Here is a 20,303-nt window from a genome sequence, read left to right as displayed (position 1 = left end):
CTTTTTTTTTTTTTACAGGAGTCTGTGGTACAAATTGGGGTGTAAGGAATCTAAAGACAGGGAGACCAAGTTGAATGGGTAAGCAAAAGTAAGAGGAGCAAAAGACTGGGAGGGACACCAAATGGTTAATTATGGTTAAACCTAAAGGGGATTTTACTTATATTTCCATATGGTTCAAAATAGTTTTCAATAAACATGCACTACTTTTGCAACTTGAACAAAATTTTTTAACATTTTAAATGTCAATGAAGACCTGAAATAAGCAACCGGTGGTAGCCAGATAGAAAAGAAGTAAATGAATACAAGAGACATCGGACTTGTCAACTAATTGTTTGAGAGAAATGAGGGTGTCAATGATTACACCAAGGCTCTGAGCTTTGTTACAATGGAGGAGAACACCAACATTTTCTTTTACATCCTTGATAATGTCAGTGGGAAAGCAGTAGAACTATCAAGATCAAATGATTATTACATCTATCAAATAACACAGTTGTTTTGTGCTTATGTAAATGTTCCGGTTCTAATGAAATTCATTGTAACCAATTATTGGAACCTTTCTGCTAAACACTTTGAAAACCAGACTCAGTTTTATTTTTATTAGCACCCTTAAATCGAAAGTCAGAAAAGAAATATAAAGAATAGTAGAACACACCTAAGAATAATATAACATATTTGTATTCATGGTTCTGGAAATATTTTTTCATGGAAGTGGTAAATAAAAGTACGCATCATTCTATATTTCAGACTTCTAGAAAGCATTAAATGTATTGACAGTAAAGCTTATAAATTTATATGTTGGGATGGGAAAAAATAGGATATTATTATAAAGTAATTTCCCCATCTCAGCACCAATGTAAATTGAATACATCCTAAACCAGGTGTTCAGCAAATTTTGTAAAAGGGCAGATAGTAAATATTTTCAGCTTTTCAGCTATGCCATTGCAGTACCAAGGCAGTCACAAATAATATATAAATGAATGAATGAATGTGGTTGTGTTCCAATAAAACTTTATTTATGGACATTGAAATTTGGATTTCACATAATTTTAGTGTCACAGAAATGTTACTTTTCTTTTGATTTTTTTTTCCAACCATTAAAAAAATATAAAAACCATTCTTAGCTCACAGGTTATATGAAAACAGGCTGTGGACTAAATTTGGTCCACAGGTGTAGTTTTCTGGCCCCTACTTAACACCATGCATGAAGTGAGAAACCCATTAAATGTTTGTTGCTACTGTATTTAGGTCTTTCTGCAAATATATTTTTATAATATATATTATTACCAAAATAAGAGGTGAAAAAAAGTGTCATGTTTTTCATAATATATACCGATTACTAAAATAAAACATAATTAGCACAATTACATTCTAGAATACCTGATACCTAAATTTACACAATAAGGAAAAAGTTATCCTTAAGATTATAAGCCATTTATTTAAAGTAATAGTTGATAGACGATTGAAATATACTTATTTGAGCCTATCTGTATAGTTATAGCTGAGAATTAAGCAAAGTTGCTCTTTGCTTTTTTTAATCCTATGCTAAGTACTAAGATCAGTACTATAGATTAACGGTAAATAGACTTCACTTTATATAGTTTACTGGTAAGTAGAGCAATACCATGGCTTTCTGCATTACAGCTCTTTATCAGTTGAGACATACATTGGTTTAAAAAGTACTAATTTTAAAGATGAAACTATATCTCTGCTTACAACTATTTTCTGATCATTTTTATAAACCATATATCTAAGTAGATATGCTGTAAAATAAGCCAAACAAAACTAGATACAGAGAGAATTTTATATACTGCAGTTCTTTGTATTTTTGAAGTCTAAAAACAGAATAGATTGATAATACTTTAAAATGATTAAGTGACTAACTGTGGATTAAAGCATAAAAGGCTGGAAAACATTGTTTTCATAAAGCTTTGCATGGAAATGTCATCTTTAAAATAGTAATGCAGATGTTGAACAAGGTTTATTCTTAGCCACCTACTTGATATTCTATGTTTTATTTTTCAATTCTCATTTAAATTTTATAATTCAATCATTTTGAACAACTATCTTCAAAAGAAGTTTTACAACTTTAATCTTAATAATCTCAAAAAAGCAGACACGCTATGTCATAAAATAACTATTAGTGACTAGTTTGTATCCTATAAATCTAACTTGAGTTGATAATATGGTCCATTACCAGCTAACTGCACAGAGTATTTTTCATTTTACACTCTTCAGTTACTTTTTAGTGAAGTGTTAAAAAATATGAAGCTTTTCTCCTCTCTAAAATTGCACGCTGTCTGTCTGTTATTAGGGAGATAACAGCTCTTATAAATGTTTCAGTAAGCGCTAAGTAGACAGTTATGTGCACTCTCATTCCACGCTTATTTGCTTACTGTAATAAACTGATAAAATATGTGTGGTTTGTCTCTGTGTATCTACAGGCATCATGAGTCACATAGATTTCCTTTAGAAATAATGTTGTGTCTGCAGAATTGATTGGTTATTTTCATAAACCATCTAAAGATACACAAACGACTTTTATTATTTAAACATATGCTGTGTAAAGATTTGTAGAGGATTATCTCATTGTTACTTTATGCTTTTTGTTCTGTTAACTCCAAAAGGAGGCTTTTTATTTTAGAGTTATTACCGTTATTGAACTAATTACCTCCTCAAGAATCATAGTGAGGATAGTCCATATCATTTGCTTATAATGTAGCTAGATTTTTAATTCTTTGAACATTAGTAGTTAAATAATTAAATCAAAAATAATATTTCCAAATATTGTCTTTCTTACTATCCCATTTATACAAGTTTTAATATTTAATGGGAAATAATGCTGTTATCTAAAACTAGATATTTTGAGAATTAGTGTTAGTATCATAGAAGCCCTTCCAGTTAATGTTTTCCTTTGTGTGTGCCTTCAAGAAGTATGATATTTTTTCATTTGCATACAATTATATATAATAGAAAATTTCTAGTCAAGTCATATCCTAAAACCAACAAATATTAAGATCGATAATCTCTCTTATCACCACAGTGTGCTCTGTAAGACTGTAATATTTTAGGAACAGCGTTATAATTGAGCACTCAGCATCTAATAAAGTATAGTTATGACCAACACTAGAGGTATATTATCTATAAATCTCTATAATCATTTAAAATAGCAAAATTATAATTTGAGTTCTGAAAGTGGATAAAATTATGATTTATACATTGAACGTAAAAAGGAGAATAAATGGGGAGATAGATAATAAACAATAAATAATAAAATTATATGCATATTGTGTTAGAGAAGGTATTAAGTGGCTATGGAAACAGAAAAAGGGAATCAGAAGGAAGAGATGCAAATGGATTAAGCCTCATTAAGAAGGTAACATTTGTCTATGGCCATGCTACCCTGAACAAGCCCGATTCCGTCTGATCTCAGAAGCTAAGCAGGGTTGGGCCTGGTTAGTACTTGGATGGGAGACCACCTAAGAAGACCAGGTGTTGTAGGCATAAAAAATAAAAAAAATAATGGATTGTAAACTGACAAGGTCCTTGCAATCTGTGAGGTCAACCAAGGGTTGCCTCACTTAAAAAAAAAGAAAGTAACACTTGAGCAAAGAAATATCAGAACTGGAGTATCTGGAGAAAGTGCACACCAGGACACCAGGAAGTGGGAACCCATGCCAAGGGCCTGTGGTAGGAGCATTATTGGTTTGTGCAAGGAATAGAAGGGAAGTCTGGAGTGGAGTGACTCATGGGTTCAAGAGTAACATTACAGGGGACCAGACCATATAGGGCCTTATAGGCCTTTATAGGGATTTTACTCTCAGTGAAATTGGGAGCCATTGGAGAGTTTTGAACAGAGGAGAGACGTGATGTAACTTTATTTTAACTCTTTCTTCCTGGTTATATTCAGTCTATGCTATGTAGGATGGAGGAGTAGAAGCAAAGAGACCAGTTAGAAGACTCTTGGAATAATCCAGATGTGAGATGGTGGTGGATCAAACTAGGATGGTAACAGTAGAAGTAATGAAAAATGGTCAGGTTTTACTTAGTTCATGAAAATAGCTGTGGATTCCTTCCCTGAGCTCTCTCTCTCAAGTGTCAGCTATGACTTTTGCGTTCTCTTAGTCTATTAAACCTCTGTCATAGCATTTATCACACAGGTTGATTTACTTAGTTCTCCCCAGCTAAACAATAAACTCCTTGAAAAGGAAAATTGGAATATTCTGTCTTTGTATCATAGTACAGTGGTTTGTAGAACTAAATAAATGTTCATTAGTCGAAAGAGTGAATTAATAAATTAATGATTAATGGTTACTTTGTGTTTGAAATAGTAATGCTTTTATTGGACAGGGAGCCGAAGGAATACCTGACTATTGAACAAGACTAGCATTCCACCCAAGATGCCCATGGGAGACACTGAATCAGAGAACAAAGAAAGGCAAAGTGGTACTTTATTGCGAACAGGGGCTTTGCTCTCTAACCCCAGTGTAGACCTCCAGTGAGTTAGAATAGTCATATCAAGGACTCCTCTTTCCTATAGGTGTTAGGATCAATTAACCTTGAACCAAAGAAAGCTCTTAGGTTGAGCCATATGAATTGCTAATTCAGCTGTCATGACCTACAGAATTGATAAATTCATATGGTTCTACCTAATCAGAGGCTATACCTGAGTCTCTGATCTCACCACCCCATATCTACTGGGGCTTTAGGAAAGGAGTAGGAGAGTACATTCTCCCATTAGAAGTTTATTCCCTTCTCCCCCAGTTAGTGTCCTGAAATGTGACTAATCCTGAACAGTAGTTGGGTGAGGGTGTTAAATGATAGAAACCCAAAATGAACTAACAAGTAAAAAAAAGGGGAAGTTACAAGAAGGAATGCTAGAGTATTTCCCAGAAAACCAAGCTTCAAAAAGGGCAGGAATATGTCAGCTTCAAGAACCATCCACATACAAACCGAAAATACCAGCAGGACTCTCTCATCTGTGCTTTATTTTGATATTTGCTTAATTTTTAGCTGAACAATATGATAGGAATATGGCCACAAACGTTGTTTGTTTGTTTGTTTGTTTTCTGAGTTTTAAATCTCAGAATTTTAGCCATTTGAGAGAGACTGGCTCTATTTCCCAGGTCCCAATCTATAAATCTATAAATCCCAGGAAAGGGACTCACTGGGCCATGTATCCATTTCTGAACAAGTTAACCAAGGCCACGTAATGAGGTAGCATGAGGAGATGCCAGCTTCATCAAGAACTGAATATGGCCAAGTTCCTAGAAGATGGTAGGGTTTTGAGCAGACAGTCCTATACATAACCACTACAGGGTAAAACACTAGAGAGAAACCTCCCTCAAAAGACCAGCAGTTAGTCTTGAACCAAATAAAAGCAACCTTGTAACATTGAATTCTTATTCTTCAGTGTCAGAACTAACCTAACTCTTTATTGAGCTATCAGAACACATCATGATACTTCAGAAACCCATAAAAAAGTTAATCAGGTCATACAACATGCACTTTCCTAGAGAAAAGTCAAAAAGAAAAAAGCAGTTTCTACTATGAAAAGTAGTATTCTCTTTAGCAAAGCCACTACCTCATATGGTGCTATTATGTAGATTCCAAAGAGGCAACCCTTGAATGTAAGCTAGAATTTAAGCTCATATTCAGTTGCCACTGCACAATTGTATATGACAGTCCTACTAAGTGCTAATTTAGTTATTTGGAGTAAGTGGATCTGGGAACCTTTGACCAACATACATGATAACAGGTTAGCCTGAGACAATTTCACGAATACCTGTAGAAGGCATGGGACTCCTTCATCAAAGACAAAGGACGGTTTATTACTTACAGCAATAGTAGTGGCCTGTTATAGCAAAATAACATCATTTGCACTGTTTCTCTTTGTTCCAGTTCCTATAGGGTGACAAGCTGAAGGCCAGATGATGACTACTCATGCAGTGTGTTGCTTTACACACAGAGAGGAACCTGAGTATAGATGATCCCAATCTTATATAAGGATCGTTAGCAAATCTTTATAACTTTTGCCCCCCAAAGAGATATTTACCTCTTTCCAAAGGCTTTTTGTTATACAGACATCTTTGGAAAAATTCTCAGGAGCAAAGTTATTAATGCCTTTTCTCAAAAAACATGCAGAAATGTGATTTGTTCCCCAAAAACGGGGGAAGGGAGGAGGAAGGATGTAACATTTGTGACCTTAGAACAGGGGTTGGCATACTTATTCTATAAAGGATCCAGATAGTAGATATGTTTGGCAGTGCAGCTACTCAGCTGTACCATTGGAGAGCAACCATCAACAATATATAAACGAATGAGTATGGCTGTGTTCCAATAATCTTTATAAAGCAGGCAGCAAGCTACATTTAGCCTATGGGCTGTATTTGCTGACCCCTGCCCAAGATGATCTGTTTTGTTCAAACTTGTTAATAACTACCTTCTTTCTTAAACCCTCACTTTTACAACCCAAGTCTAGATCATTCTGTAATTAACATTTTTCCCTTGTTTTTTTTTACATTTAAGAAAATTATTGACATTTATAAAATGTGAAGTCAGCAAAGCCATTCACAATGTTTAGCATCCTCAGATATGTTTCTGAAATGTAGATATTTAATTGGATATACAAAATATTGAATATTTTGGAAATATTGCTTTCCTGTCAGGATTAATTATATTATGTATGGAAATTGTTGAAGGATTTATGGAACCTACTGGTTTTATTGGTCAAGATGTCAACTATGTAGTTGATCTAGATTTTGGAGGAAGTTGATTTAATGAGACTTTATGAACTTAGAAAACAGGTAAAATAATTAAAAAGCAATCAAACACTTTCAGTTAGCCCCTTTCTATACTTCAAAAGTGTATATCATTGCCACAAAGTGCCATTTATGATGCTATTTATTATAGAAGGGAACAGAGACCTCTCTGTATTGTCACAGCTAACCTCTGAGGATTATCACAGAGGTTTTTTAGATACAGAATTTATAAGAGAACACTTCTTGAGCTTCAGTGTGGAAAGAATGAGTAGAGAGAATCGTACTGTTTTTCTTCCTGTGCACATAACATCTTTTTAACTATTATAATAAAAATGCAGAATCTTGAGACAAGGTAGGAAACAAACCAATATTTGGACCATGTATCCCAGGGTTATATTGAGAGAGAGAATCAATAAACCAACCAAGACATGTTGACAGCTCTTAAATGACTTAAGGCATACCTTCTAAGCACCTTTTATATTTGGATTGCTAATTCCTGGCTGCTTGTAAACCATACCCCTGCTTCTGTATATTATACTTATATAAACACTCTCACACACATGTTCTAAGTTTGTTTGCTTATTTTTATGATGCCCACTATATCTTTGAAGGAATGTTCATTGCTAAGGATTGCTGTCTTGGGTGACGCTAATAATCCCCCAGGACTTGGAAATAGAACTTAGTGTGAGCATTGAAACAAAAGAGTTTGGAAAATAATTATTATGCAGGAAAAAGAACCTAAAATTAGAAGCGAAAGTGCTTTGAAAACTTAAAATGCTCAACTGCCATTACTATCTTCAGAAGGCCAAAGTAGAATGCACAGGCCAGTCGTTCTATGACTTTATGTAGCCAAAATTTTTCATTTATCGAGTTATTTATTATATTTTACAAATAAACTCATGCATTTTTAAGATGATTGTTTTAAATTGTCCGCCCTTATAAGTCGAGCTTTTGGAGAAGGGATACTGTACTTTAATGTCAATTAGGAGACATATATCATTTTGGATATGTGATATTTAATTCTTAGGTTTTTGTTAATGAATTTTAAATTATTAATATTAGTAAGTTTTTAATGTTATGGGGTATCAGTGGCATAGTGAACATGTTGACTAGGTTAATATATACTCTCACAATTATAATAGAAAACCTAGTTTGGGAGAGCACACTTGTTAGGAAAAAAAAATCTCGATTAGGTCTGTTTAATTACAAATTGATTTTAATTAAAAAATGAAAATAAAAAATAATAAATATACCTTGCCTGTGTCAGGTAAGCCACTTGCAGTACTTTGAGTGGAAAGAAAGTTGTCACATGATTTTAGAATGGACTGTATTTCTTCATTTAATATGCTGCCTGTGATTCCATTCAAGATCGAGGGGAGAATTTAACAAAAAGAGTCTAAAGTTCATTGGAAGGATAAACACATGATTAACCAAGAAAATATTGGTGGAGAGGAGAGGGAATGAGGGACTTTTTTTTTTTTTTTTTGCCACATTTAATCATAGTGTAGGTCTGTAAGAAATAAAACAATGTAGTACTAGATTAACAGCTCAGTCAGGGTCCAAAAATGTTTCCAAGTACATAAATAATTAGAATATTTGCATTTAAAGATCATCAAGGAAAAGCTAACATTAAATCGTGTACAAGCTATTGGTTAAGTATTTAGAGAAGAATAATTAAATATGGAGCTGATATACCTAAATCAGTTCCACGTGAATTAAAAAATTGGAACCATGAAAGCTCTAGAAGAAAATGTAAGTGAATAGTTACCTGATCTTAAAGTAGGGAAGATCTTTTTAATCATTAAAGCAAAGGTAGAGACCACCTTAAAGGAGATCATAGACTTCAACTGACAGTGAAGAAAATTCAAGGTGAAAATGTTCAGAGAATCACGATTGGAAATGAAGATACAGGATGTTCATTATTGACAGGTCTATCTTACAGTTCATAAGCCTGAGAAAATCAACTAACAAATGATTAAAACTAATAAGAAAATTATCGAAAGGTCCAAATATAGTGTACTAGGAAAAAAACTAACAAATTTATAAACTCTAAAAATATATATAACTGAGATTATTCTCTTATTAGATATATATTTTTTAAATACTTCGATATATGCCTATACAGAAAAATTTTAATACTGTTTTGAAGGCATTTACATTTTTATGTAATTTCTGACCTAATATCTTTGTGTGTTCATTGTTGTGGTTTATGTAATGCTTTAGGGAAAACAGGTTAAATATCATAAAATTTTGCATGTTCTCTAAGAGAATTAATAACTGTGTTCACTAAATCATTTTTTTCTTTTTCCAATATACAATAGGTCAGTACTCCTGTCTTTGTACCGATGAAAACTCATGTGCTGCTTCATCGAATGAGTGGAAAAGGACTAGCTGCCCATTATTTCTTTCCAAGACAGCCTTGCATTTTTGGTGATAAGATGGTCTCTGTACAAATAACATTGAGCAATACTACTGATCGAAAGATAGAAAATATCCACACAGGACAAAAAAAACTTCCTACAGGCATGCAAATGCATGTTTTTAATCCAATAGGTAAATATTCTCATTTAAAGCTTTAACTGTGATAATTAAATGTGTTCATCTTTTAAAAAGTAGCATACATATGATTTTATTGACTATTAGCATACTCTCTTTGTTTTCCCTTTTTAAACTAAATTTACCATACAAGATAAACATTTCTTTGCCCTTAGTGAATCAGGTTCCAGCAAGGGTAATACTAGTGTTGATGGGAGGATGGGTCTGAAGAATCCAAATTGCCTCCCATTTTACCTATATCTTCATTAACTGCCTTTGTCACTCTTCTTGGTCAGTTTCATTCCCTGCATGCTTTTTTTTATGCAGTACCTCGCATATCTCCCCTTCCCTGTTTCCTTTCACATTCTGTAAGTTGAAAAGTGAAGGGGGTGAAGACGAAAAGACGTATGCTATTCCACTTGTCTTCCTTTTCACACATAAAATATAGAATAGCCCATAGTATATTACTGGTATTTATACACATCACGTTTTTTATTTTTTGTTTTTTTTTTAATCTGTTTACACCATTTAAAACTCAAGATGTTTTTACATTTAAAACCCAACCCAAAAATCTCACTTTCCTTGGAATATAATACAAGACATGGCAGTACTGGGTCTTTATTCTCACATGCAGTGCAACTAGCCGATGCAGAGCGGGCTGCCTCTTAGATGTAGCTTGTGCTTTCCAGGTTACCTCAGTGCCCATTACATGATGTTGTCTCAGTGAACTGTCATCCCTTCCATTTTTTAAATATTGTACCAAAAACATGCCTTTTAAAGATTAAGTGTGATAATTGTATGTCTTACTTTGAGTTTAAAATAGTGCAGTAATTAGCATGTCTATCTCTATTCTTTCTGTTTTGCGCAAGTGGAGATAGCCCTAAAGTTTCTTTGGGAGAATTGGCAGGCAGAATTTCAATTAAAAGTGATATATGGTTTCTGTCATTGAATCTTTGAAATGTTATAATCAGAGAGCTCCAGATAGTTCCTTTTTACAATACTTTAGGCGAGCAAAGCCTTGGACCAGGACTGTGCCTTCTTTACTCATTATTTCACATAACTATTCTATTTTTCTTCATCTTCACCCAAGTTCTTTGACATTGTTGAATTCTCTTGTATAGTTTTCATGAGTCATTCAGTAAAGGAAGTCATTCTTTGTGTTATATTTTTACACAAAGGAATAAAATAATTCCTAATGGACAGAATATGGTAGATTTTTATAAGTAACCAAAGAAGAGTTAAAAAAAGATGATTTCAGAACCCACTTAATAAAAAAAAAAAACTTGATAATTAAGACACCATTTAAAGAATACAGACTATCTTGATTTTTAATTATTTTGTGAAGTTAATATATTGCTAAGGAGTTGTAAATATCCCAATTTGTGTTCTTTTTTAATTGCTTAAAATCTAGCCTCTTAAAAGAAGCTTCAAACAGCTGATATATGAATTATCTGAAGGTTGAAAATCTTATCCAAAGATTAAAACAGTAGAACAGTATTAACATTCTTTTGAGCTGGCATATGAGTCAGTGAGTTGACCTTTTGTTGGCCTATGTAGAATAGAAGAAATAAATATAATAAATTTCATAGTATGGTCCTAACAGTAATAAAATATGAATGTATACCATTGCCTTGGTACTCATAGTAGGCTTTTCCTTTCTTAAGCAAGTTTTTTTTTTTAATTTCATATTCCAAAATTAGATTTTATCGAGCTTTTTTTTTAACATTTTTATTAGTTTCAAGTATACAGTACATTGGCTAGAGATCTATATAGTTAGTAAAATGATCCCCCCAATTGCTCCCTCCCTCCCCTGACCTTCCACCTAGCCAATGTATTAATGCTAATTGCATTCCCTATGTCTTAGGCACGTTTTTATGACTATAATGTTTCATTCGTTTTGTGGGCGTTTATTGAATACCCTCAAGATACAGAATTCTTTCCCATGCAGTGGATATTTGTAGTCTATTTTATCAGTAGACTTACAGAATATGATATATCTTAATTAGTCCTCCAAAAATATCTTGACTGCATGTTTTTCTGAAATAAGGAAGGTAAGATAATTGTTTTATTTAATAAACATATGCATATATGTTAAGGAGTTCAGCAGCTTTCTTATTTGTCACCAGTCTATTTTCTTTTTGTCTATAATATATGATGACTTTTTTCTGGGTTTTCCCTGCCATTAGAGTGAAACTGGATTACTTGCAAGAATATTAGAAATAACGTGACATTTTTCTCAAAGTAACCAAGAGTTTTAAAACATACACACACATGCACACACACACAGAGTAGCCTTAGGTTGTCTGTACTATATTCAGTTGACAAAGTTGAGTTTAGCTAAGATTTTACTAGGTACTGTACAACTGTTATATCCAAGTAGATGACATCCTTTGTGATTTCATTTTTCATTATTAATGATGTGCTATAATAGAACCAGTTTTTTTCAGCCATTTCTATATAATATTCTCATGTATATTGCAGTGATTCAGAGCAGTATCCAAATAAAGACACCTAACTGAGTAAATTTTCCCAATGTAGTAGGCTTCAAATAATATAAAAATCCATTATATGAATAATTTTATGCTGATCACTTTGTTCCTGAAGCATTCATATAATAAAACATGCCATTGATCATAAACTGTCCTCCAGAATTAGCATGGTGCTAAACTCACATTTAATTATCTTAAGACTGAAGATAATACCAAACTGTGTCAAAGAGTGCTGTCAGCAGGCCATCTTGAGAACTGTCAGTTTGTCAAATGAAATACAAAGATACATGATGTAGAGAGATCTAAATCATGAATGCCATCATGTTATGAAGATGACAGCATTTGCTACCAATGTGGTATTCGGCTACAAACAAGACCAAACCCCAATATATCTATTAGCACAGAAGAGAACATTAAGAATTCACTAAACAATTGCCTTGAGCATTGTGACCGACAGTACTGTAAACTAATAAAGGTGTAGCTTTGGAGAAATGCAAAAAGATCATTATAGTTATTTACAAAAAAGCCTGTTTGCCAAAGATTTAGGCAACAAATCTTCTGGTACTTGCATAGCATCCTGGTAAATGTTAAGTTTATAAACAAATGAAATTCAAACTGGAAAAATCAGCTTATATGCCACTAAGCAAACCAGTATTTTAATCAGTATCAAACAAGTACCCTCTTATAATGCCTAAACTTCATTGAGCCTGTCAGACATAAACATACTTCTTGATATATTAAGCTTATTGAATTATTCTTTTGTACTATCTGATCATCATCTCTGTCATAGTTAGCATTAAATGGCAAATCATACTTGCCAACATGCGCTAGGAGAGTCACAGTCTACTGGATTAAAGTGTGTTCGCTAAAATATAACCACATTTAATAAGATATAGAGAGAGTAGAAAAGCTAAATATAAAGCTGCTGTACAGTATGATTGCAGTTATACTGAAAACTTTTAACAAAGTGGAAATCAAAAGTGGATGGTTTCTGTTTAAATATGTAATGTATATATAAATATGTATACTAAATAATATATTTAATATATTTAAGATCCCTTATTATTCTAATGTACAGCCAGACTTTGGAATCACAAACATAATAAAATTTTTTTATTGTTTGTCTTAAGTTTTATCATTGTCAAGTGAAAAAACACCACTTTGTATGTATATTGATAGTTATTTCCCATACCTGGTTAGTCGATAGATGAAACTTCAAAAATTCCAAATCTATAAAATATCATTTTATTAGTTGTTTTTTTCAAGATAATCTAATCTGTTACTAAATTTTCTTTCAATAATTATTCTTTGAATAATACAATTGGACTTATTTTGGTTTCTATAATGCCAGTTTTGATTAATTTCTCAGTACAGTAAATTAATTTCATCCAGCTTTTTTTAATTCGCATTTTTAAATTTTGGATTTTTTTCCCTGTAGAAATTTAGAACATCATTTAAATTTTACTTTTTATATCTAAATAAATATTCCATAGTTTTAAGTATATAATCTCTTAAAAGCACTCAGAGTTCGTTACAATTGTTCTTCACAGGACTAAATTTATTTCCTTCCCACATTCAATGCCTATAGAGACAATATTACAAAACATGAAATTCTCTGAATTTCAGAAACAAGTAAATATAATGTACTCATTGAAATATGTGCAGAATTAAGTTGTGGAAAATAAAGCCTTCAAGCAGAATAGTGAAATTAACTTATAATTTGTTTTAATATTCTTAGTTTGAAAGTGTTCTCATAAGCCATCATTAAATTTGACTATTTTAACCAAACTGCAAGCATTACATAAGTTTTCGGTGTTTAGTTGGCCTCTTTTTCACATCCTCTGTGTTTTCATGTCTAAATTATCTAATTTCCTAGAATCTCTTGAGCCTGAGGGATCCATTACTGTTTCAATGGGTATTGACTTTTGTGATTCCACTCAGACTGCCAGTTTCCAGTTGTGGTAAGTTCAATTGTTTTTCTATATTTCTTATTACCTGTAAAGAATAGCAGATCAAAACTAGCCTTTCAGCAGCTTTTTTCTTTGAGAGACAAAACATTTTAACAAATGTGCTTTTCTTTGGCAATGGTTAGACTGCCATGGAATAGTTGTACAAATTGTGTACACTATATGTATGTTTAGCATTTGTCACACAACTAGCCATTACAGTCTGCCATATATGATTAAAATTCATAGTTTGTTGGTCAAAGTAAGAAGCTAAATAATTTTTTTACTTCTCTTAGCTCTACAGTTTTGGAAAATTCAGGAGAAATAAAAAAATTTAGTAATATTATTGAATAGCCCAGAGAAGAAATCTTTTGAAACAAAACATCTTATACTTTATCTTGAGCCTCCTAAGTGGAGAATTATTGATTCTGTCAGTACCTAAAACCCATACATTTTTCCCTTTTTACTTTAATTTGCAAACTGCTTTTAATAAAATTCAAAAGAAAATGCAATTGGCAAAGGTTTCGTAGGTGAATATGATTCAAAGGAGCTTTTTCTAGGATTGGGTTTTATCATTGTTAATTGTTTTTATATCATGTTTTATACATTTCTAATGAAGTCCAGAAACTATTAGCAGTTAGTACAAAGCTCATATTCGTGCATCTTTAAGAATTATCTTTGAACTCTTTTCTTTTATATTTTTCTGGTCTAAGATATAATTTGTGATTTTGAAATGAAGTTGCTTTGTTTTCTGAAAAGAATCGAGACATTTATCTGAATTTTAACTAGGTTAAAGCAGAATTTGTTAAGGATAAAAATCTCCAAGCATAGGTAATAGACATTTTAAAATAAGTTTTATAGGTTAAATATAGTCAGCCTTTTTTTTTTCATATACCTTTTCAGTTTACCAGTAATTCAGGCCTAATATTGTACCATTTATTACTGAGAACCTGCAGTGATAAATATAAGCAATGTAGCATAACACATTGATTTTATGCAAATCATCACCTTTATGTTTTGGGAGGTCTACTATATTAGTGATATATAAAAACTGATTACTTTTCTCAACATTGCCTAGTAATTGTTTATTATTTTTCTATTAGGCAAACAACACAGATCAATATTACCAAGCACAAGACTATGAGTAACATCACTCTAAATAGATTTGCCTCCAACACCAGAGGTATATTCATTTTAATGATTTCGACAATGTGAGCCCAATGACAAAGCTCATGCACCAAGTCAGAGCACAGTTACAAACTAAAAAATTTATTTTTTCTTATCAATTTGTGTAAATAACCTTTTATATGCTATGTAATGAGGGTTTTTAAAAATATATTTCCATTACATTTCCTCTGTAGTCCTTTGAACAAGATTTGCATTTTGTCTTTCACAATCAGCTAAGTCCCTTTAGAGATAAATATGTAGATAGTGTTTGATTTTTCTCTTACATTGGGAAGTATATACGAACAATTTTTTTCTCAATTTCTCTTAAACTAATTTTAGGAAAATGATGAATGTATTTTACAAAGAAAATAACCTTAGCTGTTATAAGCATTTACAATAATATGTTTTGCTGTTGTGAAGGTATAAATTAGTTATTTTCAATTTAATTAAGAACATAAGCATACTAGATAAAAAATTATTTTTTATGTGTTCCAAAAAGAACACTTTGTCTTGCATCAAATGTAATTGATCCTGAAGCAGTGTAATCACAATTATTCACTTTCTTAATTGGCCTGCCCAAAATCAGAAAATGGAAACCGATCGACAGTGTTTAAATCAATAGCTTCATAGTAGTGCTAGAGCGGGTAGAGAGATAGTGGTAATGGGTAGATCAATTGGTCTTAGATGCCAATCACTGACTGTGCCTTTTGCATAGTAAACAGCACTTTTTGCTTAGTGATGTGTTGTATTAGTCTTGGTAGTTCAATAAAAAGGAAAAAAAGCTAGAATGGTTGATATTGAATTTTTTCCTTGAAATACATTATGCAAATCAATACATAAAATTATTGGTAATAAGACCATATTTGATAACAAGCCTTCAGAAATGCTGAGAACATGGACTATAAGCCTTCAGGTACACTTCTATTTATTAAAAGAAAAGGAACAAGAGTAAAATGATCCTAGTTTAGCCTCCAGATTAATTCTAATCATTATAGTTGTATATTTATATAGATCTATAGAACTGTTATATGTAGCTATATAGTTATGTGGATACTTGATAAGTGTTAATGTCACTTTCTTTTTGCTTTGCGTTTTAAATGGCAATCAAATTAAGTCCTTGATTAAATTTGAGATTGAAAATGTGTTTAATATACAGAAATGTATCTCTAAAAGTAGATGCAGTACATAAACAGGTCTCATCCTTATGATTAGATATTAATGTATCAACTAGTATGAAAATAATATGGCTCGGCTCAAGTTAGAGGGCAGAGCACTAGCAACCACACCTCTTTTTGCCCCAAATCCATTAAAAAGACAGAAAATACATTCTTTAAAAGAGAATGAACACTTAAAAAGGAAAAGTAAGAAAGTCTGTCATTAGCTGACCAGAAATTGTGAAGAATTATTGGTGGTTAGAAAGCAAATCGAAGCAGATAAACAATAACAGAAAATAAAGACCATAGAGCAAAACACTCATGGGAAAAATTACTACAGTGGTAAGAACAAATCCGGCAGACTATCAAGCACAAAGTGAACAAGTGAAAAGAAAAGTTAGGATAAGACAGCCATCAGGGAATTAAAGAACTGCTTCCAACCCCACTTCCCCAGCCTTACCCCTAGCAGCCGGCAATATATACATTTAATCGGAGGCTTACAAATTATACTGTAAAGAAAGTGAACTAGTTGCCAGGAATGACTTTTGGTGTGGATCTGGGGGTCTACGAGAACAGCAGAGTTTGAGTTTTGGGGAAGGAGGCAGGGATGGTTAGAGATGAGATAAAATGCAGTCAAAATAAGATGGCTGGAAGGGGCTCCACGTACACATACTAGTTATCATGATTCATGTCAGTAAGTTAAATTCCACTTATATTAAACACGTGAAAAACAAAACTCAACATCTGCTACTTATAAGAACCCCACCTAAAAGAGAATGGTGCAGAAAAATTAAGAATAAAAAGATAAAATATGTGTATATGTGTGTGTATATGTTTACTATCTGAAAGACTATGAAAAGAAAACAGGGCGTTAGTAACACTATAAAAATAAAAAGCATTTTAGATTTTTAAAAAAATTTCTATTTATTGCAGTCCTCCACAAAAACATGTTATAAACTTTTCAACAGCATAACTTTGTAATATATAAATCAGAAACTAATAAAATGCTAGGAGAAATTGATAAAACCATGATCATGGTATATTTTAATACACACATCAGAATTGACAAATTAAAGAGGAAGATAGATATTTAGATAGACTTAACAGGTAGATATATATAAACACAAAAACAAAATTTCAATAATTCAGTTATCAAGTTTGATCTAAGATATATGTGTTTCCAAACAATTTCTTGTTTCCTGAGTACAGAAAATACACATTTTTAAAAGACACATAGGGTATTCCAAAAAAAAAAAAAAAAAAAAAAAACAGGGGGGGAAAAAAAAAACAGGAGGAGGAGAAAAACTATGGGCTAATATAGTTCATTAAGAAAAAAGACACATAAGAAAGATTTAAAAAGAGCAAGTCAATAAAACAGATCTTCTCAATTACAAAATAATATGTATATTGCTATACCAATATATTGGAATATTTAGATGAAATGAAATGAATGGTTTCATAGAAAAATATGAATTATGAATTTTAAAAAGGTTAAATTTTATCAGAACTTCAAAAAGAGATAACCTCTATATTATTTAAACTTTTCTAAAACAAAGGAAAAGAAAAACTTCCATGTCATTCTATAAGGCTAGCATAGCCCTGATTTTAAAACCCACAAGAGAAAAAAACCCAAAAGGATAGCATACAAATGTGCATGCCACTTGAGGTTGTAAGCTCAAATGACTTCTGGGCCATGCAAGTTACCTCTCACTACATAAAATATCAGAAGCGTTCTATAAGTCATAAAAACAAAACAAGGTTGCTCCCTTCAACACTATTTCACATTATAATGGAAGTTCTAGCCAATGTAGAAAAGTGAAAACAGAGGTGTAAATCCTAGAAAGAAAGTCAGAATTATCATTTTATTGAATGTAATATTCAATCCAGAAAATCTTAGAATCAACAGAAAATCTATTTTTAAAACTAATGAGTTTAGAAAGGTATACAGATCATTAAATGAATGTCATTAAGATTTCTATATAGTAGGAATGACCAATTTTAAAATGTTATGAATAAAATTATTTAAAGAACAAAAGGAATAAATTAACAAGAAATATATAATACCTGTGTCAGAATTAAAGCTTTCCTGAAGGCCATGAAAAGAATATGTAAATAAGATAATAAATACACTCTGTTTCTAAATGGGAGACACTATTCTCACTCAAATTAGTCTTCAACTTTAATGTTGAAGTTAAATAGTTCAGAAGGCCTTGTCAAGGAACTTGACAAATTTCTAAAATTCCACTAAAAGAAATTGTTCAAGAAAAAAATCAAAACAAAACTTTAATGAAAAAAGCTTTTCTCTACAATAATTTCAATATTCTTTAAAGCCACACAAATGTTTTTTAATTTTATTATATTTATTGGGGTGACATTGGTTAATAATATTATATAGGTTTCAAGTGTATGATACTATAATACATCATCTGTATATTGCATTGTTTGTTCACCACCCAAAGTCAAATCTCCTGTTACTATATATTTGACCCCATTTTCAGAGGTCATTTCTATAGTTCATCATAAAATTTTTATTCAACATAATTGACTTTGCACAGGAATCAGTAAAACAAAACAGAAAATTCAGAGATTTTGTATATCATAAAGGTGGCATTTCAGATCAGTGGGGAAAGAATGGACCATTCAATAAATGGTATTGATGACAAAAGGTAACTTCCTCCCACAGATTACTCTAAAATAAATTCCAGATGGATTTATGATTTAATCATAAAAACTCAAAGTCTTTAAATATAATATAGACAAATATTTTTATACTCTTTGGGGGCAAAAGTCTTAAGCAAGATATAATACCTTCCAGAAAGATATAGAGAAAAATTATTGACAGTTTTGAATATTAAATATTTTTAAATTCTACAAAAAAAAATATCATAACAGGTGAGAGATGGTGAGAAAGTATTACAGTGTATTTAGTAAACAAAAGTTTAATAACCAAAATATATAAGGAACTCTCACAATCAATATAAAAGAATCCAATAGAAAATTGGAGAAAGGCTACAAATAGGCATTTTACAAGAAAAGAAATGCAAACGGCCAATTAATCATAAGATGTTCAAGATCACTAGTAGGAAAAAAAAAATATTTCACCCATCAGATAGGCAAAAATTTTTAAATAGTTTTAATATCTGACATTGACAAGGGAGGTGGAGAAAAACGTATTCTTTTATATTGTTTGTGGGTCTTAAAATTGGCACCTGTTTTAGGGCAGTGTGGCAGCATCTATCAAAATTCATTCTCTTCAGCTTTAATAGTTTCATTTTTAGGACATCAAGCCCAGGGAAATACTGGTGCTTGTGCAGAAGGAATAGATCTATCAAAGACTATTAAATAAGTATTACAATAAGGAAAATGCAAACGAGAATCGATAGGCAAGTGCTTAAATTACAATACATCCCTATTATGTATGTAGGTTTTGAGTATCTACTATGCATTCAGCATTATACTGAGTATGATATTTCATTTAATTGTTAAAGCTAGCCTGTAAGGTAAATGCCATTTTTCTCACTTTATGGATGAGGAAACTTCAGTCTCACAATGGTTAGTCTTCTTGTTAATTTCTCTTACCTAGAAAATCGACCAATTTGAGTCCTAGGAGTCTGAAATGCCGTAAGATTTAGTATAAGTGTAGGCATTACAATTTAATGTTTAACAGGTAGAATCTTGTTTTACCTTAAACTATTATGCCATTTGATCACATGTAACTATGCTATTTAGAGCAGCCTAATAATAGTACTTAGTCAATCTGGTAAACAATTCCAGTAAATTTACATCTATTATTACTCATTTTCACCATTCCATATCCATGGAAAGATATCTGTATTTAATTGATAGATCTTGAGATAATCATTCTAAGTAAAGTAAGCCAGACAGAAAAAGTTGAAAACCACATGATATCACTAGTACAAGAAGATCAGAGGTCAACAGTTAAGAGCTGCAGGAGTAGCTCCACAATATCTTCATGGTATAAGGTCTTTCCAACTTTCCATTTCATGTGTTTTTTCATTAGCATATGCCAATCATCTTAATGGTCACAAGATGCTCTACTGCTCTACTTCCAGGCTTCTATGTGCATTCCAGGAAAAAAAAAAAAAAAGGAAGGAGGATAAGTGACTTGGAGACAGGAGCCATGTCCATTCAGAAAAGCAAAACTTTCCCAGAAATCTCCAGCAGACTTATGTTTATGCATCACTGGTCATAACTTGGTCACTTGATCACTCTTAGCTACAAGAGAGGCTGCGA

At 31.9% G+C, this 20,303-nt stretch overlaps 1 protein-coding gene and 1 pseudogene across 1 annotated transcript in view; both read left to right on the top strand.

Moving 5' to 3' along the window:
* AP3B1 (adaptor related protein complex 3 subunit beta 1) overlaps positions 1 to 20,303 on the top strand; it is a 215,688-nt gene that overhangs the window by 175,521 nt on the left and 19,864 nt on the right. The window contains exons 24-25 of the mRNA XM_015590336.1: positions 9,080 to 9,311; positions 13,659 to 13,743. Of these exons, the coding sequence (XP_015445822.1) occupies positions 9,080 to 9,311; positions 13,659 to 13,743 (317 nt within the window). The remainder of the gene's footprint in view (positions 1 to 9,079; positions 9,312 to 13,658; positions 13,744 to 20,303) is intronic.
* On the top strand, positions 3,383 to 3,501 carry LOC112480649 (annotated as a pseudogene).

This window comes from Pteropus alecto, unplaced genomic scaffold (genome assembly GCF_000325575.1).
Source record: "Pteropus alecto unplaced genomic scaffold, ASM32557v1 scaffold20, whole genome shotgun sequence".
Lineage (NCBI taxonomy): Eukaryota > Metazoa > Chordata > Mammalia > Chiroptera > Pteropodidae > Pteropus > Pteropus alecto.
The sequence above is the reverse complement of the archived record's forward strand: the minus strand, read 5'-3'. Positions and strand labels throughout refer to the sequence as shown.